The sequence below is a fragment of the Pan paniscus genome, chromosome 10 (assembly GCF_029289425.2).
Source record: "Pan paniscus chromosome 10, NHGRI_mPanPan1-v2.0_pri, whole genome shotgun sequence".
NCBI lineage: Eukaryota > Metazoa > Chordata > Mammalia > Primates > Hominidae > Pan > Pan paniscus.
In genome coordinates this window covers 37,334,576-37,361,644 of record NC_073259.2, presented here as the reverse complement: position 1 = coordinate 37,361,644, position 27,069 = coordinate 37,334,576, and the positions used below count along the sequence as shown (strand labels likewise).

General features: G+C 49.7%; 3 protein-coding genes across 5 annotated transcripts in view; 1 reads left to right on the top strand and 2 right to left on the bottom strand.

Moving 5' to 3' along the window:
* RDH16 (retinol dehydrogenase 16) overlaps positions 1-15,909 on the bottom strand; it is a 34,632-nt gene extending 18,723 nt beyond the window's left edge. The window contains exons 1-2 of the mRNA XM_003824900.5: positions 15,107-15,909; positions 1,040-1,272 (exon numbers count right to left, since the gene is read on the bottom strand). Of these exons, the coding sequence (XP_003824948.4) occupies positions 1,040-1,098 (59 nt within the window). The 5' untranslated portion in view covers positions 1,099-1,272; positions 15,107-15,909. The remainder of the gene's footprint in view (positions 1-1,039; positions 1,273-15,106) is intronic.
* On the top strand, positions 15,048-18,288 carry GPR182 (G protein-coupled receptor 182). Of its 3 annotated transcripts, none has more exons than XM_055095507.2 (2): positions 15,048-16,304; positions 16,476-18,288. In XM_055095507.2, the coding sequence occupies exon 1, from the start codon at positions 15,048-15,050 to the stop codon at positions 16,260-16,262; it is 1,215 nt and encodes a 404-aa protein (XP_054951482.1). In that variant the 3' UTR covers positions 16,263-16,304; positions 16,476-18,288. The 3 variants fall into 3 exon arrangements, with proteins under 3 accessions (XP_054951482.1, XP_054951484.1, XP_054951483.1); XM_055095509.2 differs by having other exon boundaries at positions 18,032-18,281; XM_055095508.2 differs by having other exon boundaries at positions 17,338-18,281.
* A 381-nt stretch (positions 18,289-18,669) lies between these two features.
* ZBTB39 (zinc finger and BTB domain containing 39) lies at positions 18,670-26,396 on the bottom strand. The gene is made up of 2 exons (XM_034935622.4): positions 26,246-26,396; positions 18,670-24,802 (listed from the first exon to the last, which is right to left on the bottom strand). The coding sequence occupies exon 2, from the start codon at positions 24,756-24,758 to the stop codon at positions 22,620-22,622; it is 2,139 nt and encodes a 712-aa protein (XP_034791513.1). The 5' UTR covers positions 24,759-24,802; positions 26,246-26,396; the 3' UTR covers positions 18,670-22,619.
* Positions 26,397-27,069: the final 673 nt, after the last annotated feature.

The following is a 27,069-nucleotide window of genomic DNA, read 5'->3' as shown; positions in this document are numbered from 1 at the left end:
AGGATTTGTGAAGCCTTCTATTCCACCATCTTTCTCCATCCTCTCCTCATTGCATGTCTTTTGTTTGTTTGGGGTTTTTTTCTTTGTTTGTTTTTGAGACAGAGTATCATTCTGCCACCCAGGCTAGAGTGCAGTGGCGCCATCTTGGCTTACTGCAACCTCTGCCTCCCAGGCTCAAGTGATCTTCCTACCTCAACCTTTTGAGTAGCTGAACTACAGGCATGCACCAACATGCCCAGCTATTTTTTGCATTTCTGATAGAGTCTGGGTTTCGCCATGTTGCCCAGGCTGGTCTTGAATGCCCAAGCTCAGATAATCCACCCGCTTTGGCCTACCAAAGTGCTAGGATTACAGGTGTCAGCTACCACACCCAGCCTCATTACGTGTTTTAAATTCAGTGGCCCTGCAACATCTGACCTCACTATCTGTTTTTACACTGAACATGATTTGTTCAATGACACAGGGCTCTCTAAAGGCTCCATATCCTGGACTTTTAACCTGAAATCAGTAAAATGAGAAACCAGAGACGGTACCCTGTAACTACAATTTGTACTGAGCCCAGGAATCTGTACCCCTTTCTCCTAATGCTTTCTGTGTTGAGTTCACACTTGCAACATCATCAGAACACCGAAGACACTGAGGATGAGGACTAGGTAATTCAAGATAATTTCTCTCCAGCACACAGCAGGGGCTCAACAAAGGGAGGGAAAACAAGAAAGATGAGTCCAGACGTGACTCTCACTCCCTGCCACTGGAGGAGAGGGTGTGTTGGGATATGGTGGGGGACCTTGAGGGATGGCAACAGGGAAAGTGCAATGACTTTAAAGTAAGGGCCGGTCACTGAGGGCCACAGAGAGGGCACAGGTGAGGGGAGGAGGCTTCAGTTGCCCCAGGGAAGGGACCTGGGGCCTGCCAGTGCCTTATTGACATCTCCTTGCTGGCTTGTCCTTAGGTCTATTTCTGTGACAGGGGTAACCTATTTCTCTCCTCATGATACATCGCCCCTTATGGCATACCCCAAATCCATGAAAACATGCACCTGAGTCTTGGCTTCACAGGGCCTTGGCCAGCCTTGGAGAACCTAGTGGAGCATGGCATCCACCAGGAAGGTAGGCATGTAGGTCATGGGGAGGTAGAGAAGCTTGGTGTCCCAGCCAGCTGTGTAGCAAGTGCAGGGGTGGCAGGCGGTCAGCACATGCTCCATGCAGTCAGTCACCAATGATAGATTTGTATTGCATTTTGACCAAAGGCTCCTTGGTGCTTTTCTGAGGCCTGTTCAGAATGAGAAAACATCCTTAATGTACTAGCACATCCCTCCCCTCCCATTTAGAGCTCTGAATTGGAAGGAGAGTGTCTAAGAATCCCTGGGCCCCTCAATGATATGCCTCAAGTCTAATCCACCCATATTCCCCAGGGAGTGCCCCAACCCTCACTGCAGCAAAACCTGTTCCACACTAAGCCCCCTCTGCCTCTCTTCCTGAGATATCTGGACTGCATAAATTGAAGGTCTCTACTAACAGCCTAAGAACATGAAAATCAGCTATCTCTAAACCCAGCTGCCCATGAGCCCACAGGTGTCCACTAAAGCCCTCTCTGGCTTTAGTTTCCTCTTCAAAATAATGAGAGGTTCAGATTAGCCAGTGGTTTCAATTATAGGAGCTTCAATTCTTCTTTTAGGTGACCAGTTGACCACATGGCTAAATGGACTAAATGTCCTCACTTTGTTGGGGAGGCAGAGTTTGGAGGACAGATTCTCATACTGTTGGAGGCACTAATGATGGACCCAGACTTCTAGACAAGGATTTCTTTATCTCCCCACTGTCCACAGCTCACTCATGGGATATCAGAAACTTCTCCCCATACGTCTCCTTGACCTTGGGGCTGGCCTAGTCCGACAGCTCCTTGAAGTTCTGTAAATGCCTCTCAGAGCTGGCCATACTGGTCCTGAAGTGACCAGGTTCAATCACAGACACCTTCACTCCAAAGTGGGAGAGCTCCCTCCTGCATGGCAGACATGCAGAAGGGCAAGGACTTAAGAAATCTTGGGAGGCAAAATACAAAAAACAAAGAAACCCAGTACAAACCCAGCATGCAATGGCAGTGGGAGATGCAAGAAAGCTTGGAGAGTTGGGAAGGGCAGCAGATAGCAGATAACAATTATGATGGTGGACTTGTCTCTCTCTGGGGTTTCCATATTTTACATACTGGAGCTTACTAGCCCTAAGTTCTACCAGTTCAAGAGCAAGGCAGCATCTCAGTGCTATCACCTCCTACGCCCCTCACATCCAATGGATCACCAGAATTCCCACACTCTACCTCCTCTGCAGTCCTCAGTCCCCTCCCTTCTTCTCCTGCCCCAGGAATCTCCCTGGCCTCTGAGCTGGGTGATGGCAGCTGTCCTCTAAGGAGCGTCCCTCTGCCTTCAGTCTGGCTCCCCACACTCACAGCCACTGGGCTCCCTGCAGTAAGTGGGTGTCTAGAAGCCAACTAGACCAAGGAGCTCTCCTGAGAAAATCCTTTTTTGGGGGGTTCCACTGCCAACAGCATGAGGCACAGCTCCTGTCCGGGGCCTCCACGAGCCCATATGCGCCCACCTGCCCAACCTCTCCCGCAGGCCTGGCCCTGTGCTTCACCTCATGAGGACCCCACAGCACAGGCAGGCAGCTGAGGCTCCCCCTAGGCCTGGGCTGAAGACAAAAGTCATCCCCCCATTTCTGTTCAAGGCTGCCAGGTGGGGATCCTCAATCTCCAGCTTAGACCCCATCTCCAGGAGCTTCCCCAATCCAGGTGGCTGCCATGGCCACCAGGGCTGACTGGGTCACAACCCCTATGAGAATTGGCAACAAACATTCTAGCGCTCTTGCTCCTCTCTTAGGTGTCAGAGCTTTTAGGTCAGGGCCAAAACCTTGTTGCTGTCCTGGGCTGAGTTTATTGGGCACTCATCCAAGGGCCTAAAAAGTCTGTTGTATGGACTAAGATGCTCACCCCATGTCTCCTAGGCTCCCTGCAACTGCATGTCACAGTGGCTTCATTCTGGGCTCTGGAGCCAAACATGCCAGTTCCAGTCTGCCTCAGACATTTTCTGCCTATGGGACCCCCTCAATAGGGTCAAAAGTGAGTTACAGGAACTGTTTGGTCTGGGGCCCCGTCCTCCCCAGAACATGGAGAAGCTGTTCCCAAGAAGTGGCTGGCTAAATCCATAAGGGCAACAGCACACACAGGATGAGAGAGAGGGATCTCAATAAGGGGCCTCTAAGGCTACGATTACATAAAACTACTGCAAATGGTTCCCACAGAAGAACAGGTGCAGGAGGATGAGGGAGGGCCCTGTCCCAAGCCAATACCAGAGGGAGTCGGAGAAGGCCTCCACGCTGTACTTGGAGATGCAGTAGCCTGCACCAAAAAGTGAAACCCGGCCTGCGATGCTGGAGAGGTTGACCATGCAGCCCCTGGCCTTCCTCATTAGGGCAGCAGGCTCAGAGTCACATCAATCATCCCCAACAGGTTCATGTCCAGTATGGTCACAAAGTCCTGTTCCATCAACTACTCATTGCAGCTGGAGGGCAGGCAGATGCCAGAGTTATTCACCAGGCCCCAGAGTCCTGGGATGGCCAGAAGATGAGAGCATCACTCTTGTGTTTGTGCAGGTGGACACAGTTAGGGTGCAAGTTCATTTTCTAGTTCAATGTATTTATTGAGTCAACAAGTGTGCTACATGGAATAAGGGAAAGGAGTGGAGGAGAGGAAACAAGGATGGGGAGGCTTCAGAGTTTCAAGATTTGCACGCATTTCAAGGTACTGGGGGGTGAAGGGTGGTCCTTCCCATCTCTGCTCCTAGTGCCTGGCACCCAGCATGCAGTAAAGCCAATGCTGTGAAGTGCATGGACAGAACTTGAGAAAACAGAATGAGGGCCCAACAAATATCTCTCCAGGGGAGAGAGACAGAGACAGGAAATAGGAAGACAGGAATGGGCTAAGACAGAGAAACCAAGGGGAAAGGACAGAAGAGAAAGGAAAAAGGAAAGAATAAGAAAAACACACGAGTAATTACTTTCTGCATCCTGGTTAGGAGAGATACACTTAAATCCTAAGACTGGGGGAAGTTAGAGAGCAGGCCTGCACTGGGCATCAGGGGACAAGCTATGCTACAACCTGCATCAATGTAAAGGCAATATCTGTCCTGGAAGAAAAGGTCACCTTGTGTACCTGGGAATCCCAAAGCTCACTGTGGACTGAATGGCCAGAGCAGGAGGGGAGGAGGGAAAGAGGTCTCATGCCACACAGGTGTCCAGACTGCACTCTCTGCCCCAGGAAGTACCACCCTTTCCTCCCACCATCTCATAAGGCCACCTCTGCCCTATCCCCATAGGGTCCAGCAAGCTTTGGGGAAGACTCTACAGAAGACATAGGGGAGCAAACTAATAGCATGAAAGATTGGGAGTAGTCAGAGCTACAGAACTACGGACTCCAGGCCAGCAGGGGCAGGGGTGTGAGTGGGTGAGGGCTGGGGGGTACAGGAGATGGAGACTGACCCTAGGAATATTGGAAAAACAATAAGGCCTGCAATGGTGGCCCTCCCCTACTCAGAAACCTTTCCTGGACTTGAAGGAATGAGGATTCTTTGATTCAATAGTTTTACTTTTCTTGAATAGCACTGCTAAGCCTGTCAACAAACCTTGGTAGAGAATCGCTACTGAGATGTTATTTATGCCAGGAAAAGTGGGTAACAAACTTCGGCATTCAACAATATATAATCCCTTTAACAAATTATGGCCTCTCCACATGCTGGAATATGGAGACCTTGATTGTTATGTTGGGGAAGAAACTTGATGATGAAAATGCTGACCCCAGAATGTGTAAAGTAGAGGGAAATTAACCCTGGAGGCTGGGATTAGGGGGAATGTTGTTTCACTCTCATCCTCTTCTATGATTTCTCCAATGAGAAATCCTATCTTATCCTCCTATCTATCCAATCTTATCCTCTTCTATAATTTCTTCATGTTTTCCATTTACAATCAGAACAAAGCAATCAATGATCTCCCTTTCCCCAAAAGGAACAGGATTCATCACTCGGTGTTTGATGTGAAGTCCCTTCAGCTCTCCAAGCCCCAGTGTCCTCGTGAATCAAGTGGAGATCATCTTAAAGCCCTCAACAGGGACAAGTGTGAAGGAACCAGTAAGAGAATGCTGAGATCAGAAGCCTGGATCCTGCCCAGCCCCATCCCCGATGGTCTCATGCCAACCGTCAGGACCCAACGTTATCCAGAGACTGGGCTCTAACCACAGCCTGGACTCTTCTAACCCTGGGCCCAGTCACAACCACTCTAGGATTTCTGCTTTGGAAAACGGAAAGCTCAAGCCCCTGAAAATAAAAGTCCTGGAAATGTTCCCAGTTAGCAGACACTAGGTCTCCCCTAGTGACACAGAGAGAGGAGAAACAAACAGGCACTAGGAGGGATTGAGGTGGTCCCTCTGACCCCCACACGCTCCTTCACCCACTGGGCAGCTGCAGCAATGCTCTCTGTCTTGGTGATGTCCATGGTCACCATCTCCAGCCTGTCTGAAGTCTGGTCCCTCTGCTGCTTGGTCCCCTTCTCTGTCCTACATGCAGCTCCCGCAAGCCTGTGCATTCAGTTGTCTGGCCAGTAGGTTCCTGAAGCGTGAGTCACAGCTCATGATGAACACGTACTTGTCTCTCAGGTGACTCACCACCTGCCTCTCCCAGTACCAGTGCAGAAGGTAGTATAGGCCCAGGAGGACCGCCAGGTAGAGTCACATGGCTTTGCAGAGGACAGACCCAGACGGGCTGGGGTGAAGTGAGAGTCTGGCCTCTGTTCAGACAGGAGGACTTAAGAACACAGAGGGCTGAGGTAGGCAGGGAAGCCCTCAGGCATTTTGGCAGAAAGTCCTCACTTTCCTCCCTGATCACTGTCTTTCTGCACCATTTTTTATCCTGGCTTCATCTCTCTGCTCTTTCAACTGCCTTTGCAGGTGCTCATGCATGCAACTGCAAACCCCAAGCTCTGCCCAGTGAGTAGTTATCACTACTCAGCAATGCTTCCCTAGTCCACCAATGCCTCTCTGCCTTGCTGTGCCTACTCAGGTGTCCACACAGGGGCCCACACACACACACACACACCATGAAACACACCACTCTGATCTACAAACAAGGGTCAGAACTTGTCTCTACATATCTTGTGATATGGTTTGGATATTTGTGCCACCAAAATTGCATGTTGAAATGCATTCCCCAATATTGGAGGCAGGGGCTGGTGGGAGGTGTTGGGTCATGGTAGTGGATCCCTCATGGCTTGGTGCTGTCCTGGAGACACTGGAATGAGTTGTGATGGGATCTGGTTGTTTAAAAGTGTGGCACTTCCCCAGCTCTCTCTCTCTTGCTCCCACTCGCCATGTGACAAATCAGCTCCCCCTTTGACTTCTGCAGTGATTATAAGCTTCCTGATGCCTCACCAGGAGCCAAGCAGATGCATGCTTGTACATACAGCCTGCAGAACCATGAGCCAATTAAACCTGTTTTCTTTATAAGTTACCCAGTCTCAGGTATTTATTATAGCAACACAAGAACGGCCTAACACACATTGTATACCAACACTCCTGGACCATGGTCTCCCAGAAAACAGACTTTACTGGGAAGCTACACATGGTTTCCAGGCACATTCAGTGGAAATCCTGCTCTGAGCCTGAGTTTCCTCATCCCACCCAGCATCCAGAATCAATCACTCCCCAGAAAAGTAGGGCACAATCAGGCTCTCTAGGATGAGAAGGAGAAGGCAAAAAAGTGAACAAGAGCAGGTCCCCTCCTGCTACAGTAGTTTTCTGGGGCAGAAAGATGTGGAAGACCCACAGGGGGAGTCCAACCTCACAGGTAAAGAAAGGGGAAAGAAGGGAATGGAGCCTTGGAACCCACAGGAAGGAAGTACCCAGGGCTGCTGGGAAGGGGAATGGAATGACTTATGCAGGTGTCACAGGGCTCACCTGCTCACCTCCTGATATGCCCTGGGTGCTGGCTCCACTGCCCTCTGCCCTCCCCTGTCAGGGCCCACATCCAGGATCTGGACCCCTCAGACACTGAGAGGCTAAAAACATTGCTCATTTGAACAAGGACAATGAGGATGGTGGTCCAAAACCTTGCCCAAGCAGGGAAGGATATGAACCCTAGTAACTGTAAAGGTATTACTTCAGTTTGTATCAGGGTGTTGATGGACAGGAGGGATCTCCTTCTCAGGAGACTACAGAAAGGGGTACAGACTGGACCTCTGCTGTCCATGGAGGGTCCCTCCGGGTGAGGTCGAGGAAACTATTTCATAACTGGTGGGCAGGATGTAGAGGGGCAGGGAGCTGGGGGAGTAGGTGTGGGACAGAATAATCCAGGGTTTCTTTGCACTGGGCGTCTCTCCCACTGTCCATGTTTGCCCAATTTCTGTCCCCTAACTGAAGGAAGAAGTGGAGATGGACTGGGAGGGGGAAGGAGAGGTTTCCTGCAGAAACCAGAGGCTAGCAAAGAGCCGCGCGCCCCCTGGTGGTTCTTCTCTAGCCCTGCAGTCACGACGTGGGCATCGGCCTGGGATCAGCCAAGGCTCTTCAGCTCATCCCAATGGCCACTCTCTCCAGCATCGGGGAGCCCCCATATCTCCCTGCACGGATCCTCCAAGAAGGAGGGAAACAGCAAGACTGCTGGCTGGTAAGAGACTGGACTAGTGTTAATTAAGCAACATGGATGGTGCCTTGAGTGTGCTGCATACTAGAGGTTTGACAGACTCAGAGCCCCTTGAGGGCTCCGAGACTGAGTCCAGTCATTTTTGTATTTCCAGCCCCGGCAGTGCTAGCTTCTAGCAGAGATGAAGGAATGTTGAGGTAGCTGACACTGCAACATCTGGCTTCGCTTTCCATTTTCATCACTATTTCTTACATCATGCGACAATATGAGATTTCCTAAAGCCTCCATTTTTCTCATCTTTATAACGAGGGAGGAGAATCAAGATGACTTTGTCAAGTCCTCCCATCTCCAATTTCAGGGAGTCTAAGAATCCATATGCCTTTATTAAAATGGTGAAAACTTAGAAAGATGGGGTCTTGGGAAGCACTGGAGAATTTCTGACCAGCATACATTAGGTGCTCAACAAAAGTTAACAGAAACGGAAGAAATCTGGAACCAACAAGAGACTTACCACATCTACAGAGAGGCTGGGGGAGGGGTGCAGATCAGGAGATGGGAGAGTGAGGGAGAAACAGAAGCTGGGAGAGATAGGAGACCAAAGGAAGGGGGAAGGGTGGTGGCATGCGGGGAGGCTGCTAGTGCTGTAGGCGGCAGAGGGATATTAATAGTACCTGGGGCCCTTCCAGTCTCTTATCAGTCTTTTCAAGCTTCCTCTTCCTTAGACTGATGTCACACCCTCCCTTCTCACACTTGGGAAATCACAGAGGAAACAGTTGTCCTTCATCTCGTGAAAGATAGGGAATGGGAAGCAAAGACATTCACTTTCCCCTTTTCGAATCCCTCCGAGATCATCCTACAAATCCCTCAGCCTTCATGAAGGAGACACCTCCTTCCTCATGCAAGAAATTTCCTAGAATTCCCAGGGCTGAGTCAGCTCCACACAAGTGGATACCCAACATTGCTGTTTTTATCCTGACCCTAGTCTAGCAGAAGCTCTCTAAGGGTCATTTTTTTTAAAGCTTTTGGACATCATGGGCCCCTTCGAGAATCTAAGGAAGGTTATAAGCCCCCACAAAAATGCACATAACACAACAATCAAAAACTTGCTTATACTTTTCATACAGTTCACACCTAAAACCATTAGCTGCATGGAATCCAGCTCAAGAATCCTTGTAATATGGGCTTATTGACCTACTAGCTGTGTGACTGGGGCAAGTTATTTAAAGTTTCTGTGCTTCAGTTTCCTTGTCGATGGTAGTACCCACTCCATGAAGTTGTTATGAGGACTAAATGAGGTGATATGGATAAAGCCCCTTACAACTGTGTCTGGCCAATGGTGCGTATTCGACAAACATTAGCTGTTACTATTACTACATCTCTCTGTGGTAATTCATAGTGACATTTGGGAATGTTCCCACCCTTCTATGTAAAAAACACAACCCAAGACAGCCAAATAAAAGAGGAGGCTCATGTTGATCTAATTCAGAGAGGAAAAAAATGGCTGGTGGTAATAGGACTAGAGAGGTCTCTCAATGTCAATTCCACAAGATGGGATTCCTTTTTCCTTATCCCCATGAAGTGGAAAAGGGGCATGCTTGTATATATTATCTCATGTATCCCATATAATAACCTGTAAGGGAAGCATCATTATCCTCACTTTATATATTAAGAAACTGACATTAAACTCCTATCTCTCACCAGACACAAAAATCAACTCAAGATGGATTAAAGACTTACATATAAGACCCAAAACTATTATTAAATTATTAGAAGAAAATCTAGTATTGCAGGAAAAATCTAGTATCTAGTATAAGGAAAAGTCTCCTGGACATTGGACTAGGCAAAGAATTTATGACTAAGATCTCAGAAGCACAGGCAACAAAAACAAAAATAAACAACTGGGACTTAATTAAACAAAAAAGCTCTGCACAACAAAAGAAATAAGCAACAGAATGAACAACCCACAGAACTGGAGAAAATATTTGTAAACTATTCATCTGACAGGGGAGATATCCAAAATATACAAAGAACTCGAGCAAGAAAAAAAAAAAAATCCACAAATAATCCCACTAAAATGTGGGCAAATGACATGAATAGACATTTTTCAAAAGAAGACATTTTTCAAAAGACATTTTTCAAATGGCCAACAGATATATGAAAAAATGCTCAACATCACTAATCATCAGAGGAATGCAAATAAAAACCATGATGCGATATCATCGTACCCCAGTCAGAATGGCTATTATTAAAAAGATAAAAAAATAACAGACGTTGGCAAGAATGTGGAGCACAGAGAACTCTTAGACATTGCTGGTGGGAATGTGAACTAGTACAACTTCTATGGAAAACAGTATGCAGATTTTTCAAAAAACTAAAAGTAGAACTGCCATTCGACCCAGCAATCCCACTACTGGGTATTTACTCAAAGGGGAAGAAATCAGTACATTAAAAAGACACCTGCACTAGTATGTTTATCACAGCCCTATTCACAATAGCAAAGACATGGAATCAACCTAAGTGTCCATCAACGAATAAAAGGATAAAGAAAATGTGGTATATATACACAATGGAATACTATTTGGCCATGAAAAGGAATGAAATTATGTCTTTTGCAGCAATGTGGATGGAACTGGAGATCATTATTTTAAGTAAAACAATCGAGGCACAGAAAATCAAATATTGCATGTTCTCACTCATATGTGAGTGCTAAAAGATGTGTACACATGGATGTGGAGAGTGAAATGGTGAACAGTGAAAACTTGGAAGGAAGAGGGAATGGGAGAGGAGTGGATGATGAGAAATTAGTCAATGGGTACAATGCATGCTATTCTTGTGGTGGATACCCTAAAAGCCCTGGCTTGACCAACATGCAACCTATTCATGTAACAAAACTGCACATGTACCACATCAATCTGTACAAATAAATATTTAAAAACAAAAAACAAAAGAAAAGAAACTGAGATTCAGAAAGGTTAAGTGACCTGTCCAAGATCACACAGCTACCAAGTGGTGGAAAAAAGTGTCAAAAACAGGTCTGACTCAAAAACTGGTGTTATCTCCACAGTGTCTTGTGAAGGGCCGGTGAAGAGGGAAGAACTGAGCAGAGAGAGCCAAGGACAGGGGAGTGGGGCACAGGCTTTGAGGAGCCTGGAAAGCTCCTAATCTGGTACTTCTGGGCAAACCAGATTCCTCTCTAGCTTGGGGAAGCTGGTGGCAGGAGGGCAGAGCAACCTCCACGACTAGACTTGGCTTCCTGACTCAGTGGCCTTCTGGAAGTTCACACTGTGGACGTGAGTGCAATTACTGCCAAGTCCCTCAGCCTTAACCTGTCCACAAAGCACCTGCCTCCACCCCATAAGCCAGGCACGTGGGTTGATCCCTGGGACAGCCTGCCTCACCCCTTCTGCCAGGGTCCAAGCACAGCCCTTTGCCTAACCCGACCCTGGAAAGTCGTCTGCGTTTATCTCTGCCTCCCAATACCTCCTCCCTGGTACCTTCCTTCCTTTCTGATTGTTGATCGCAAAATCTTGTCTACACTTTTTTGGGGAAAAAAAGTGGGGCGGGGAGGAAAAAGAGTAAATTTCCAGGAATTGTTTCACTGCTGCTGTTTCTGCTGCATAGGGCAAAGCTGCTGGCCTGCTCCTTTTGCCCAGGTTGGCGAGGAGCCTGGCCTCCTGCTCCTCCCTCTTTCTCTTCCTCCCAGTCTCTCTCTTTCCAGCTGCACCCCACCCCCTAAAAAGCCCCACATGAAAACTGCAGAGCTATCACTTATTTCTTCCTGAGGGAGGAGCTTTCCCTCTGAGCCTCTGCCAGAAGGAGCCACCATCACTTCCTCTTTCTACAAATACACATTGGGTGACAGGAATAGGTGGGAGAAGGCAGCAGGTAGAGGGGAGGCTGCAGGGGGGGTGTCTCCATATGGGAAGGACAATTCAGAGACCCAGGAGACAGGAGCCACTAAAGGGCAGTCTTGTGAGGAACGGAAGTGGTCACAGATGTGGCCATCTGGAGAGGACAAAGACCAGACCAGGGCCTTCCTTGGAGGGTGCTTGGTCTGGGACAGGCTTCATTTGCATGGGTCAAAAGCATGTAGTGGGAAGGGGAAATTCTCAGAAGGCTCCTTACTGAAGAAAAATATCAATGGGATAGAAACTAAGACCCTAAAGAGAGAGAATAAGCAAAACTAACTGAAAAATCGAAGTAAACCACATTTCACACTGTCGTGGTTCATCATGATTGTTTTTTGTTTTTGTTTTGTTTTGTTTTTTTGAGACAGAGTCTCACTCCACGGCCCAGGCTGGAGTGCAGTGGCGTGATCTCAGCTCACTGCAACCTCCACCTCCTGGGTTCAAGAGATTCTCCTGCCTCAGCCTACTGTGTAGCTGGGATTACAGGCATGCACCACCACGCCTGGAATTTTTGCATTTTTAGCAGAGACAAGGTTTTACCATGTTGGCCAGGCTGGTCTCGAATTCCTGACCTCAGGTGATACACCTGTCTCAGCCTCCCAAAGTGCCAAGATTACAAGCATGAGCCACCTAGCCTAGCCCATGATTTTTTTTTTTTTTTTTTTTTTTTAGGAGATGGGATCTAGCTCTCTAGATCCCATCGCCCAGGCTTCAGTGCAGCAGGGTGATCATGGCTCACTGCAGCCTTGAATTCCTAGTCTCAAGTGATCCTCCCACCTCAGCCTCCCAAATACAGACTGTACCACCACAACTGGCTATTTTATTTTTTGTAGAGATGGGGGTCTCATCTTGTTGCCCAGGCTGGTCTCAAACTCCTGGGCTCAAGCAGTCTTCCCACTTCGGCCTCCCAAAATGCTGGGATTACTGGTGTGAGTTACTGCACCGGCCATGATAGATTTTGTGATCTTGGAGTGATCTGATATGTAAGTGGAAGGTTTAAGAAAACTACAAAACTACAAAATTAAAAATATCCCCTTCCATGGAGATAAATGGCGCTGATGGTTGCACAGCAGTGTAAATGCACTTAGCGCCACTGAATTGTACACTTAAAAATGGTTAACGTGGTAAATCTTACATATATTTTACCATAATAAAAGAATCAATGAGCAAACTTTTAAAAAATGTTCTCTTTGGATAAAGAAAATGTGGGGTGTGTGTGTGTGTGTGTGTGTATATATATATATATATGGGAATATTACTCAGCCATGAAAGGAAATGAAGTACGGATGCATGCTCCAAAGTGAATGAACCTTGAAAACATGCTAAGTGGAAAAAAAAAAAACACACAGACACGGAAGGTCACATATGATATGGTTCCCTTTCTATTAAGTATCCAGAATAGGTAAATCCACAGGGACAGGAAGCAGAAGGTTGGTGGCGGGGGGAATAGGATTGACTGCTTAATGGTTATGGGGTTTTCTTTGCGGGTAATGAAGATGTTTAGCACGTAGACAGAGGTGGTGTTTGCACAATGTGCATGTCTAAATGCCATTAAATCACACATTTTAAAATGGTTAATTTTATGCTATGGGAATTTCACCTCGACTTAATATATACTCAATCCCGTCCAGCCAACACACCTTTGGCTCAGGCCTAGGCCACTCTGCCATCTGCCAAGTGTGGCTTGTGTAACAGACAACCTCTCTGGGCCTCAAAGAGGGTGAAGAAATCCATCCTCCCCACAGGGGTATCTCCAGAATCCAACGAGATGAAGTGAGGTGAAAGCGCTCTGAAGGGCAGGAAGCTCTGCTGACACAAAATGTTTACCCATAACACGTGGCTCAGAGTCCCTTACCCTCTAGCTTGGCGGGAGAGAGAAGTCTGCTCTCCCTGCCCCACGCCCCATCCCCTGCTCATCCCCTGCCAGCCACCCACCACACCCTTCACGCAGAGAAGTATAGAGCCACAGGGGGAGGGTGCCATTCTCTCTCTCCCTCCCTACTCAGGAATCTCCCTGAAGCTTTGACAAAGCCCCCTTGACACCCCGCATTCAATCTTATTTTTATTTTTTTTATTAACTCTGTCACCTAGGCTGGAGTGCAGTGACCTGATCTCAGCTCACTGCAACCTCCGCCTCCTGGGCTCAAGCGATTCTCCTGCCTCAGCCTCCCAAAATGCTGGAATTACAGGCGTGAGCCACCATGCCCAGCCATTCAATCTTTTCTTTCCCAGATTCTCACCTCCAATCACAAGATGAAGGCAGGGAGCTCACAGCCCTGTGAGGGGCTGGGGAGAATGGCAGGTGTGGGCCAGAGTTATTAAAAGCCCAACTGATTTTCAGATTTATTTTGACCCTCCCCTATACCCCCACATCCAATTTCACTCTAGTAGGAATCAAGACAGGGGAGAGAGGGATTCCAAGCTGACTTAGGGAGAGGAAAATACATACATACGTAAAGCATTTGCCACAGGCCCCACCTGAGCTAAGCACTTTCCCTCCCTCAACAGCTCCTTTAATTCTCAAAGCATCCCTTTTAGTAGATAATAGACCCCACTTTGCAGAGGAGAGCACTGAGGCTGAGGAAAGAGGTAAATTCATTCAGCGGGTGAGGGAGGAGCTGGGATTTTAATGCTGGCAGTATGACCTTCCCGCCACTGGCACACTGGGTCTTTTGCTGGGACATCCCCTGTAACCGGATTGGGGGAATGCAGGAAAAACCCCATCCCTCCCCACAGCGCCTCAGCAGTGACAGCTACTTCCCGGATGAGAAGGGCGGCTGTGAAGCCAGCAGGGAAGCCAGCCCCACAGCCAAGGGCCCCCCAGCCTCCTCACAGCTCCCCATAGCCTGGACCTGCCGGCCCTCCCTCCAGGACCGAGGGGCTCCCAAGGGAAACTCAGGTGAGTGTCGCCCTCTCCCAGGGAAGATGGGAATCAGGGCTTGGAGACAACTGGCTATCCTGCGTGATCCACAGGTTTTCCTAGGGATGAATCAGATTGTGTGGTGTGCGTGTGTGTGTGTGTGTTCCACACTCACGGTCCAAATAACAAGACAGAAAAAGAGCAATGAAGATCTGTACAAAAGGGCTGAGGAATGAAGTGCCAGGAGAGAGGTGGAGGCTGGAGACCACCTAGGAATGGTGGGTGTGGGGGGATTGAGGGGGTTGTTGAGGGGGAACTGGCTGGGGGTGGGAAAAAATGTTGGTGGACACCAACAGTCCTGGCCTCTTCCAGCTGAAACCCCTTAAGAAAGTATCTCTGCTCTTGGGTCAGAGCTAGCAAGTGAGTTGTGTATTATTTATTCAGTTTGAAAGCTAAACTTCCCTTTCTTGCCTTGTCAGCCCCAGAATCTTTCCCCAAAGCCCCCGACTCCCTCTGGCCTCTACCTTGAGGACACAAGGCTCTCGAAGTCTGCTTTCCCTTCCAACCCTCCCTTCATCCCAATAGGCGTGTGCTGGTCCCAATGTCAGTGAAACCCAGCTGGGGGCCCGGCCCCTCGGAGGGGGTCACCGCAGTGCCTACCAGTGACCTTGGAGAGATCCACAACTGGACCGAGCTGCTTGACCTCTTCAACCACACTTTGTCTGAGTGCCACGTGGAGCTCAGCCAGAGCACCAAGCGCGTGGTCCTCTTTGCCCTCTACCTGGCCATGTTTGTGGTTGGGCTGGTGGAGAACCTCCTGGTGATATGCGTCAACTGGCGCGGCTCAGGCCGGGCAGGGCTGCTGAACCTCTACATCCTCAACATGGCCATCGCGGACCTGGGCATTGTCCTGTCTCTGCCCGTGTGGATGCTGGAGGTCACGCTGGACTACACCTGGCTCTGGGGCAGCTTCTCCTGCCGCTTCACTCACTACTTCTACTTTGTCAACATGTATAGCAGCATCTTCTTCCTGGTGTGCCTCAGTGTCGACCGCTATGTCACCCTCACCAGCGCCTCCCCCTCCTGGCAGCGTTACCAGCACCGAGTGCGGCGGGCCATGTGTGCAGGCATCTGGGTCCTCTCGGCCATCATCCCGCTGCCTGAGGTGGTCCACATCCAGCTGGTGGAGGGCCCTGAGCCCATGTGCCTCTTCATGGCACCTTTTGAAACGTACAGCACCTGGGCCCTGGCGGTGGCCCTGTCCACCACCATCCTGGGCTTCCTGCTGCCCTTCCCTCTCATCACAGTCTTCAATGTGCTGACAGCCTGCCGGCTGCGGCAGCCAGGACAACCCAAGAGCCGGCGCCACTGCCTGCTGCTGTGTGCCTACGTGGCCGTCTTTGTCATGTGCTGGCTGCCCTATCATGTGACCCTGCTGCTGCTCACACTGCATGGGACCCACATCTCCCTCCACTGCCACCTGGTCCACCTGCTCTACTTCTTCTATGATGTCATCGACTGCTTCTCCATGCTGCACTGTGTCATCAACCCCATCCTTTACAACTTTCTCAGCCCACACTTCCGGGGCCGGCTCCTGAATGCTGTAGTCCATTACCTTCCTAAGGACCAGACCAAGGCGGGCACACGCGCCTCCTCTTCCTCCTGTTCCACCCAGCATTCCATCATCATCACCAAGGGGGACAGCCAGCCTGCTGCAGCAGCCCCCCACCCTGAGCCAAGCCTGAGCTTTCAGGCACCCCATTTGCTTCCAAATACTTCCCCCATCTCTCCCACTCAGCCTCTTACACCCAGCTGAGGTAGAGGCCAGACTCCTCCAACAGTGAAGGAAAAGGCACAGGTGAGAGTATAGGTGGGAGATTTGGGGGGATGTAGAGGGGAGGGTCAAAGCACTCGTGGTCAATTTTGAATCTATCTTAAAATACTGAGGTGTGGAGAGAGAGACAGGATCGGGAGGGATAGAGAGCAGGCCCTCAGTGTTGTACTATTTGTCTCGGTCCTTGTGTCTAAGGAGCCATGCAGAAAAAAAGGTGAAATAAATGGAAGAGATAGCCATGGACTCTGGATCTTTTAAAAATCTGCACTTCCAGCTGGCATTGGGAAGGGAGCTGAGGCTAAAGAGGTGCTCGGCAGAGGAAACTAGACACATTCATTTCATAAATCACTCTGGCTGGAAACAGTGAACTCCGCAGGAACCTCACAAAACTCCTTTTGTGTTTGTGAGCTTGTTGATCTTCCAGCTCACTATGCAGGTTATGGGGACAAGAGGCCAGAGGCCAAGGAACCAGGCGGCCCCAGCAGGACGTTCCCTAGCTGTGCATCCTATGCACAGCCATGATAAGTGAAGGCGGATGGGGATGGCAGGGGTGGGGGCGAAGCCAAGGTCTGAGACCTGCACCCTGCAGCTGGGTCAGCAGGATGGTATCTCCACCCGCGGCCATCCAGGAAACACAGCCCCATTTCCTTGCTGACACCCTCCCCTCCCTGTTGTCCATCCTGCTCCCTCCCCACAAGCAAGAGGAGTTGTCCCAGAGTCAGCTCCTCATAGCTGACCTCTTCCCAGCTTCGGATCTAGGAAACTTCCAGACTTCTTCTAGGGAGACACAGAGCTACCAGAAAGCCCAACCCACCCCCATCTCTTTCTCTCCAGATCATAGGAAAGTATCAAGGGATGTCATTCCGGGAGCAGCCCTTGGGACAGCCAGCAGCAGGTGCTGGCAGATGCTCTGTCCTTCACCCTCTGTCCCCGGCAGCAGATGGGGAAGGCCACAGTGGAAACTTCTCAATTCCGTCACAGGGCAGAGCTCTGACACTGTTACAAGTCAGTTCTCCCTGGCCATGTCTTTTCCTAATTTTCCTGTCCCACAACTTAGGTTCCTTAACACTTGTTCTACAGATGGAACAAAAAAGTCCTCTTTTAACAAGTAGACCTTCTGGAAAAGGATCACTTATGTTTGGGAGACTAGGACCCTGTCCATGAAGAACTCTGAAGTAAAGGCCTAAGAACAGGATCTAGTTTCCGCCTTCCAATTCCACGTCCTTTGCCTCTTAATCCTGCCCGTGGTGAGGGGACTGGATGGAATCACTGATAGCCTCTTCACCATCTCCTCTGTCCTGCTTAAGTGCTCCATGTGTCTGGAATGTTTAACTTGGAGTAACTACTCACTGACTTGGAGACCACCTGTTCTGCTCTGAGAAATCAGAACTGTTCTGTGGATGCACTGACAGCGTGCTCCAACTGCATATGCACCCAGGTTTGTCAGGAGCATGGAAGGAAACCTGCATCTCCCTGTTCACTGGGCCCAAACCTGAAAGGGTCTTAAGCTGCAGACAGCTTCTCAGTAGCACACAGCTGAAGGCTTTTTGAACCAGGAGTCTGGGTTGTGGCTTGGGTCGCAATAAGGGCTTAGCCTACCAATGCAGAATTCACATTGAAAAAGACTTTCCTCTCTTGTCCCAACATAAAAAAGCAAGCCAAGATCTGATGCCCATATCACTGCCTCCTCTGACTTGGGCTACAGGAGTTTCCTGAAGGAAACCAAATTTTACATCTCTGTCATATTCCAGATCACCTTAGAGGCCACGCTCCCAAGATTAGTTATCACCCTGGCAGTATGAATACTTGCCTAAGGCCTCCCATCCATGGAGGGGAAGAGTGGGAACCAGCTGTTACACTCAGCATCTACTGAGCACTGATGGGAGCCCTGCCTGGGCCATGTGCTCTGGGGCCAAATGGACATCACTCCCTAACTTCTTGAGGTCTGTCTCCTCTGTGGAAATACCCATGTATCAACCTCATTAAACTATGCCAAACTTTTGCCTCCTCCCTGTTTCAATCTGCCTCGCTCCACTCAAAGACACACCATGTCCCAGCAAATCAAATGGCATTGGCAAGACAAATTGTAGCAAAATCTCTCTTAGTAACGTTAGTCCAACTAGACACGGGCAGGGACCCACCACTCTCTCTGGGCTGACGGAGGATCCTCTCAGGGATACCCCCTGAAAAGGTTGAGTCTTTGACTTAATTTCCCACTAAGAATAGGTCAACAAGTTAATCCTGGGGAATTCCAGCTACAGGAAAGGAAAATGTGCTACCTGAAAGAATTCTGGCATCTGCTGGGCAGAAATGTGCTGCTGAAAGGGTGATGAGCCCAGATATTCTGAACTCCAGGTATGAGCATATTCATAGTAGGTAGGAAGAGAACTCTCATTTCAAATTTCTTTTTTTATTCTAAATAAAAACCACACTTTGTGCTGAACAATGGAATATAAAAGAATCAGATGTACAATGATTTTAGACATCTACTATTTGGGGAAAAAAGTTTACAAAATATACAAAACTTTACAGCAATAGATAGTAAACACTTAAATATTAGGAGGTCAGTACTTATTAATTTAATGGAAGGAGTTAGACGTCAACAACTCTTCTCTGTTTCATAAGAGACTTTAGCTATTCAAGGTGGGGGCGGCGAGTGGATTGGACAGGGGAAGGGTTTTAAAGAAACATCAAAATCGAGTTTCATTTTCATTCTGATGTTAAGCTTATGATGCATAACCACATCGAAACTAATGCTGTGCACCCTGCCTCCTGACTCATTTGGTGCAGGATTTAGGGAAAAGAGTCCCAGATGGGTGCAGACCACCCCATAGAGCCCACTCCCATACCAATAAATACAGTGTCTATCTAGAATTTGCTTTGGAAGTTAAGCAGTCTTGGGCTTGGGGAAAGGGGCACAGAAGGAGGCCAGAGGAAGAAGAAAATTCAACACTAGCAAAAACCTGTCTAGGAAAAAGATATTTAAGCCCAAAGGTTTGGCCTGGAGACAAACAGGTACTCACAGATCAGAAAAGCAGAATATAAAAAAAAACTTTTACCCATCTCCTGGCTCTTAGGTGTCACCTGGGCCTGACCCTTATCCCACCTCCTTTCTTCCTAACTAGCCATGGACTACGGGAACTCCATGGAGTCATAAAATTTAGGACCAAATACTAAGGTTTAGCAGAGCTTCCTAGCGGGTGCTGTGGCATCAGTGAGTCACCAGTGGGTCACTGGAGTGCCAGGATACTAATCTCTGCCTCTGGCCACATGGAGCCTCTGCTGTTTAACCCTGGGTGCCACACAAGTATTACCATTTTCCCCTCGGAAAACAAGTTGGGAATGGCCTCATATTTGGTTTAATGCTCTATGACCACCACCTTGAAATTCTTAGTAATTTGTGAATAAGAGGGCTCCACAAATGATGTAGCTGGTCCTGAGTACATACCAAGAAAATGGGAGAAGAGGATGTTCAAGGCTTAAACAGAACTTCAGAGTAACACAGAAGAGAGTAGTAAACTAGGCTCCAGGAGAGAGGGAGCAACAAAATCAAATGAACAGAAAGTCAAAACAATTAAAAATGCAAAATAAAATGAATACCTTCTACCAGGTATCCCAGGGTGCCCTCTGCCACAATATAGTGTTTCAAGCAAAACCATTCAGAAGAGGGTGAGCTGGAGGCAGAGGAAGCAGACATGACTTTGGTGGGGTGGGGGGAAACGGGAAGTTCAGGTGTGAATACAGGGGTCACCAACAGGGAGAGGGTTTGGTCAACAAATCTCATGAGCTACTGATCCTATGACGTATCTGACTGGGACCAACTGGGCCACCCTGATCAATCTGATCAGCCCCCGGGGGATCAGGGGATGCAGTTTTCTGTTTCGTGTTTCAAGGGAAAAGTTTCAAGGATCTGCTTTTTGGTTTACTGGCAAAAAGGGAAAACTTCACAGTTTCAGGTTAAGTACACAGACCACCCAGCATCCATGATGCCCTCTGTTAAGGAAAAAGGTTTCTCCAGCACATTTATCTGCTCTCAGCCACTCGGCTGGTTCCTGTAATTACCACCTCTCTCACAGCAGCATTTCAAAAATCAGTCCTCACCAACAGTCTGGGAGGGATTGCTCATGCTTGAAAATGTAGCAGACACTTGACTGTAGTCTGTTACACATTTCCTTCTTAAATTCTAATGGTCAATGTGAGTAAGAAAGGGAGAAGCCAGTCAGCAATGAAGAGTCTCAACACTGCTTTCCTGATGAGGATGTCCTCAGGGGACACTGAACAAGGTGGGTTTAGATGGTCAAAGGTGGACCTTTAAACTGGCCACTGTACAAGTCCCTTTATCTAATGGTCACCCCACCAGAGAGCCAGGCACTCCAACTCTGAGGCTTTATCAGTTCAGGGCTGGGGAGAAGCAGCAGGTCCAACAAGGATGGAGCTTTGGTTTGTCTGACATCTCAATATAAATAAAGACAGGAGGCTTCCAAACTGTGCAAATAGGTCATTCATGTCACTTGTTCCCCTCAACCCTGTCCCCAATCTACTCCATCACAGGAAGGAAGGGGGATGAAAGGCCTGGAATTTAACTGTCCTGAACTTTATAGAACATACACCCATGGCCTAAAGTGTTCCCTGGGTTTATTATGCTAGAGACAATCTGGAGAAGAAGAATTTGCTTAAGGGCTTGACACGTCTTCCCTTAGTTATACCCTTGGTTCTCCACATCTCTGGTCAAGGCTGTTCTCTGGAATATGGCTACTTGCTGGGGAGAAACTCATTTTCCTAAAGTCTCTTATACAAAAGAGATGCTGGGTAATGTGTATACAAAAACAAAAATAAATAAATATTAATGTCCAAAAAGGCTTTGTGAGTTAATGAAAACCACTTGCTTGTGAAACAGCCCGGGGTGTTGCTGAATCCCACGAGGGGCAGTGTCAGGGCTGAGGCCAGGGACTCCCAGAGCTCACCTGAGCAGGGTGAGGTAGTATGAGCTACTGAGGTGGCACCTCGCAAGTATGCAAGATCGAGGGCCCTATCCCTCAAGACTTCTTTGGGCAAAGCCCCTTAGAAAACCAAGTAAGAGTGGAGCTAACCAGCTGCGTGGGCTGTGCCGGCACACTCTGCAGCCACCCACGGAGGGCCTGAACCAGCTGCCATCCAATAGCGCCCCCTGGAGGTGATGGCAACGACAGATCAGGATAAATTCCAGCAGGTCAAAGGTGAGCTGACAAAGCTCCGGCACTGTTAGCACAAAGTAAACAACAGGTTACCCGACTAGGACAGACAGTCAGAACGCACACCCTGCTACACACCACCAGTTACTCAGGTCCCTTTAATCCTGAAGGGCTCGCGGTCTGCCACTCCACCACTTCATGGAGTCAGCTCATCTACACCACGGGCCAAACACTTCTGGACGGGAGACCAGATATAAATTAAGGCAAGGCTGCTGCTGTCAGAGACATCCCCACCTCTCCACCAAGACACTCATGGCCAACAGAAGTGGCCAAAACAGATGACTATATCAAAGTGGTTCCCTATCCTCTCTGCCCCACAGAAGGCTGGACGTCCCGGGCCATCACTCCATAAAATCCTGTTTCTTTGGAAATGAGGAGAAAAGAGAAACCTCTCCTGTCCATCCAGGCTGCCACTTCTGGTGGCACTGCAGGACACCCCTTCTGGCTGGCAGGGATTCATCCCAAAGCTTTCTGACCTAAATAGAAAGCTCTGTGCCTAGTATGGATCTAGCTGCCAAAAGATTTTCACTGTTCAATCAGCAGATTAGGGCTGTAGATAAGCAGACACCAACATCCCTGATATCTTGTCCCTGCTGAGGGCTGGAACCTGAGGGGACTGCCCTGCTGACCTGTCTTTTCTGAATGACCACATTCCCAAAATCTTTCTCATAGCTGGTCATCCCAGATGGAGGCCTGCAGTAACACCCACAGTGAAAACCTCCCTTTACCTCCTCTGTTAAGTGAGGCTGTTGGTTGGATTCTTAGCAGCATAAAACCTATCAGTAAACTAAAACTAGAGAGGCTGGGGAAGGGGGTCTAGTGGACACCAACTGCTTGACTAGATCCCAAAACCAGCCTCAAAAGAATGAAAAACACAGCCCTGCATGGGCAAGAACAGGTATGGAGGTAAATGTGATAGGGCTGTTGCTTCTCAACAACAGTAACAGCTTATGTGCTATTTCTTCTTCTTTTCTTCTTTAAACACAACACAGAACAGAATTCCTACCAAGGCAAAATTATAACTTCAGCTGGGGAGGGACCAACACCTCTTAGATATCAGCATCCTGGCTGCTGCTTGGGAGCTCCCCGTGGCTCTGCTGGGACCCAGTCAACTGTCCGGGTTCTTATCCGCCTCTTTGGAATGGATGATGTACATGAAGGTCTGCTCGATGGTGAAGTCAGGGGGGAGGCTGCCTTTGTGCACACCAACATGCTTGCTCATGAGGTTAAGGGTGGAACTGTAGTGCCCACAGACTGTGCAGCGGTACATGAGGGCCCCCGAGTGTGTCTTTAGGTGGCACTTGATGGTCGAGCGGCCTCGAAAGAACTTGTGGCACACCTTACATTGGTATGGCTTCTCCCCCGTGTGGATCCGCCGGTGGTAGTTGAATTCGCTTGTGTGGGCAAATCTTTTGCCACAGACCTTGCAGCTATACTTGCTGTTCCCAGGTTGGCCCTGCAGCGCCAGCTCTTCACTCAGAAACTCCTCTGCTGGCAGCTTCCGCTTCTGGAGAGCTGGGTGCTGCAGCCCAAAACCAGACCGTGCATCAAGGCCACTGTTGCATTTGTGCTGGCTGACGTGGTAGCGATAGGCAGCCTCTGACTTGAAGCTCTGGCTGCACAAGCGGCAGTGGAAGAGGGCGTCTTCCAGACTTTGGTGCACAGCCATGTGCTTCTCTAGAAGATGCCAGTCCACAAAGCTGTTGGCACAGACAGAACAGGAGAAGACTGAGATGCCGAGATGGGACAGCGTGTGCCACATGAGGCTGCAGAGGTTAAGGTGACGCTGGTCGCAGACACTGCAGGCCTGGCCCTTCAAGTTTAGATGGTCAAGGATGTGGCCCCGGACCACATGGAAATCTTTGGCCAATACTTTCCCACAGGCAGCGCATTTCAGCTCTGGGGAGGCTGCCCCTGAAAAGAGACCCAGCTTCCCTGGCAGGGGATCGTTGGGGTGGACAATGATGTTGTTCTCAAATATTCCATCCCGTCGGTGAAGGGTCAGCTGCCACTGGGTAAAGAACTTAGTTTCACACATGTCGCAGGAGAAAAGGAAAATACCAATGTGGGACAGGACATGAGTTACCCGGGAGTTTCGGTCCTGGAAGTGGGTCTCGCAGACCTTGCAGTTGCCCGTCAGCAGGTCCACGTGGTCCCGAGCATGCTGCCGGATCAGTTGAATGTTGGGCTCTAGAACTTTCTTGCACACCTGGCAGGGCATGGCCTTATTCTCCCGATTGTCATTCTCTCCAAAAGTCAGCTCATCCTCACTGTCATCACTCAGCTCAATCACCTCCTCAGTTGTGCCTATATCCTCAGCAGGGTCTTCAAACTGCAAGTCATCATCTCCCAGGTCCTCGAGCTGGAGCTCATCCATCTGCCCAAAGCCGGGATCTTTGGAGTGCTCACTATTGCTCAGACAGGAATTGGTCCCAGTGGTAATGTCTACTGCATTGTCAGGGGTGAGGAAGCTGTTTTTACTGAAGTCTCCATTGCTTTGAACTTTGTATGGCTGGCAGGAGCTCGTGCTGGTCTGGATGCCCGTGCTGACAGTGCCTAGGACTGGCTGGGTCATCATGCTAGGAATGGACGTGAAGGGAGCAGGGGTGTCATGGTCTTCTGTCTTTGGCGGTGGTGGTGGCGGTTGCGGCAGATGCAGGCTATGGTTAGCGTCACTGGCAACATTCTTCTCTTCCTCTTTATAGCTCCCTCCAGCATCACTGGGCAACACATAGTTTCTATCAGCACCAAGGTGGTCCCCACCACCTCGGAGTTCTCCAAGGGGATGGGCAGGTTCTGCCGAAGGACAACTCAGGATACCAGAGTGGCTCTCACTGGTGCTGGTCAGGGGCTTGGCCCTGGCAGTGCTCTCCAGATCAGGAAAGGTAGAGTGACAGGCCTGGAGGAGGTCCTCCATACCCAGACGCTCAGCTACCTCGTAGATGACCCCAACATTGATCAGGTCTGTGAAGAGTTCTGAAGTGTAGACAAAGCTCAGAACCTTCTCAAAGTTGGCAGGGGTGATGAAGTCCACCACATAGGTCCTGGCAGCATCAAGCCCAGTATTCAGGAAGAGGTTCTGGAAGTAGCCAGCTGCACAGGCCAGCACAGCCTTGTGGGCCGGGAAGGAGCGGCTCCCCACCACAATGGTGACGTCGCACATGGTCTCTGAGAGCCGGCACTTGTTGAGTTCCTTCAGGAGGTTGTTGGGGTGGTTGGTGCTTTGCAGTTTGATCCTCATGCCCATCTTAGCAGCTCCTATGAAATTACCTCCTTATCAGCACAGTTAATCTGTGGACAGCAAGAGAAAAAGATGGATGGCCAAACACATTCGTGCAAAAGAGGGGCTATGCAGGAGAAAATACCACCACTCTGAATGCTTCCAAGCCCCAGGTAGGGATCAGGAGTAAACTGGCATGGAGAGTTCCTCCACTATGACAAGGCAATGACATCTCCCCCTGTATATACTCAAAGAGTTATGACAAAAACCAAAAGGACTGATGACAATCTGATAGCTTGGTCTTAAGCTGGTGCCTAGAGACGAACCAGAGGCATTCCTTCGGACACAATCTTATACTTCATTACCAGAGCCACTGGATCAAATTTTTCTCCTATTAATTTCCTCCCAAATACAAGCTGTCCTAATTCATTGAGCATATTCTTTTCCCTCATGATGCCAAATACCATGCACATGCTTGAACACAACTATCAAAGCTCCACTAGCTACTGAGGAACATATAAGGTAGTTCCGTTTTTTAGCTTTGTCATTGCTGTGTCTTCAACCTCTCAATAATCTCCAAATAAATCTCACGTTCTTGAATCCCCATCTCTCTCTGCCTATACTACATACCCGCTCTCTGGCCTTTCGATAACCCAGAGCCCCTCCAGATATTGCTTCATCACAGTCCCTGTATTCTGTGAAGTTAAAACACTCAGAATGCACAGTAAGAAAAGTAGAACACAACTGTGGTAGTATTTAATATTACTTTAATATGTTGTATTTTTTTTCGCCACCCTTTTCGGGGTTTATATTTTGTTGTCCCTGCACTAACAGATTTACTTGATGCCGCAAGAAAGACTTCTAATTATACAGGTAAGACTCCTAGAGGCTTGTTCACTACCACTTTCTGCCCTTTCTGACTCCTGCACGACTAAGGAAGAAGAGCTACTTGCATCCCTGTTCAGTCTCACAACTCTGCCCAACACAGCCCCTTTCTCCATCTCTCCAGATTCTAACAACTCCCAACTTTTTCTGGGGCCCAGGAAGCGTCTAAGTATTGTGGGGTACCGGCCAAGCATCTCCCGGGCCCTGGTGGCCACCCCTGAACGATCGGCGGGTCGGAGCACTGGGCAGCCAGAGGGGAGGGTGGGAGAGGGGGAAGCTGGGAACTTCCAAGGACACCCCAACAATCCCCGGGCGCCGCGGTCTGCCCTCCGGAGTCGCATCTGGGAGGGAAGGGCGCTGCATCGGCTGGGGCGCTCCCTCTGGAGGCAACGAGCGCCTCAGTCCCTCGACAAACAGCGCGGGGCTCACCCGGGTGAGCCTGTTGGGGGCATGGGGCTGAATAAGGGGCCAAGCGAGGGGCGGCGGGGCCGGCCGGGGTCGGCGCGCGGGCGGGGAGGATGGGTCCGGCCGAAGGGAGCGGGCAAGAGGGACCCCAGCAAGAGCGAGATAAATGCCGGGCCGGAGGTCGGGCTTCGGCCAGGGGCAGCCCTCGGCCTGGCCGCGCTTACCCGGCTCTGCGGGGCCCCGAGCACCATCGCCGCCGCCGCTTCACACAAAGGCCCCGGCCCGCCGTGCCCGGCCCGACGAGGAGGCGGCGCCGCCGGCCGCGGCCAGACTCTCCATCCGCCGCGCGGCTCGCCGCGCCGGCCCGGGCCGCCCCCGCCGCCCGGCCCGCAGCGCCCCCCGCCGTCCCGGAGGAGGCAGCGCCCCCCGCCGCCCGGCCGCAGCGCCCCCCGCCGCCCGGGAGGAGGCAGCGCCCCCCCACGGCGGGGCCGGGTCCAGGACCCGCGCGAGGGGTGCAGGGGCTTCCAAGTCCCCAGGCTGGCTTTTTCTAAGCGCCCATCCACTGTGCGCGGGACTTGGTGCCTGAAGAGTGAAAAACCCTGTCCAAACTCTCTTCACCTCCCCTATTCTACGCTCACAGTTCCAAAAGCTTCTCCTCAGAACATCTACTATGGGCATTTTACAAAATGTTGTAAGATTGTTTGATTACTATATATCTCCTCCACTAGGCTGTGGGCTTCCTGAAGGCAGGGATCTGTGGCTTTGCACACGGCTGCATGTCCACACTGACCCTTACCACACTTCCTGGCACAATAAGTGCTTAATACATTAAGTCTGCTTGAATGAATGAAGGAGCACTTGAGGGCTAGACCGCTACTACTGGACCCTTGTGATAATCCACTGCTGTCCCTCCTTCCATCTAGGTGGCCAAATGAAGACAGTCACCGGATCTCACTGTACTTTGGCACCCCAAGCCTGTTTCCTGAAGCCTGCCCTCCCTAACTCTGTGTAGAACTCGATCACTCTTCCTCCCCACCCTTCTCCCAAA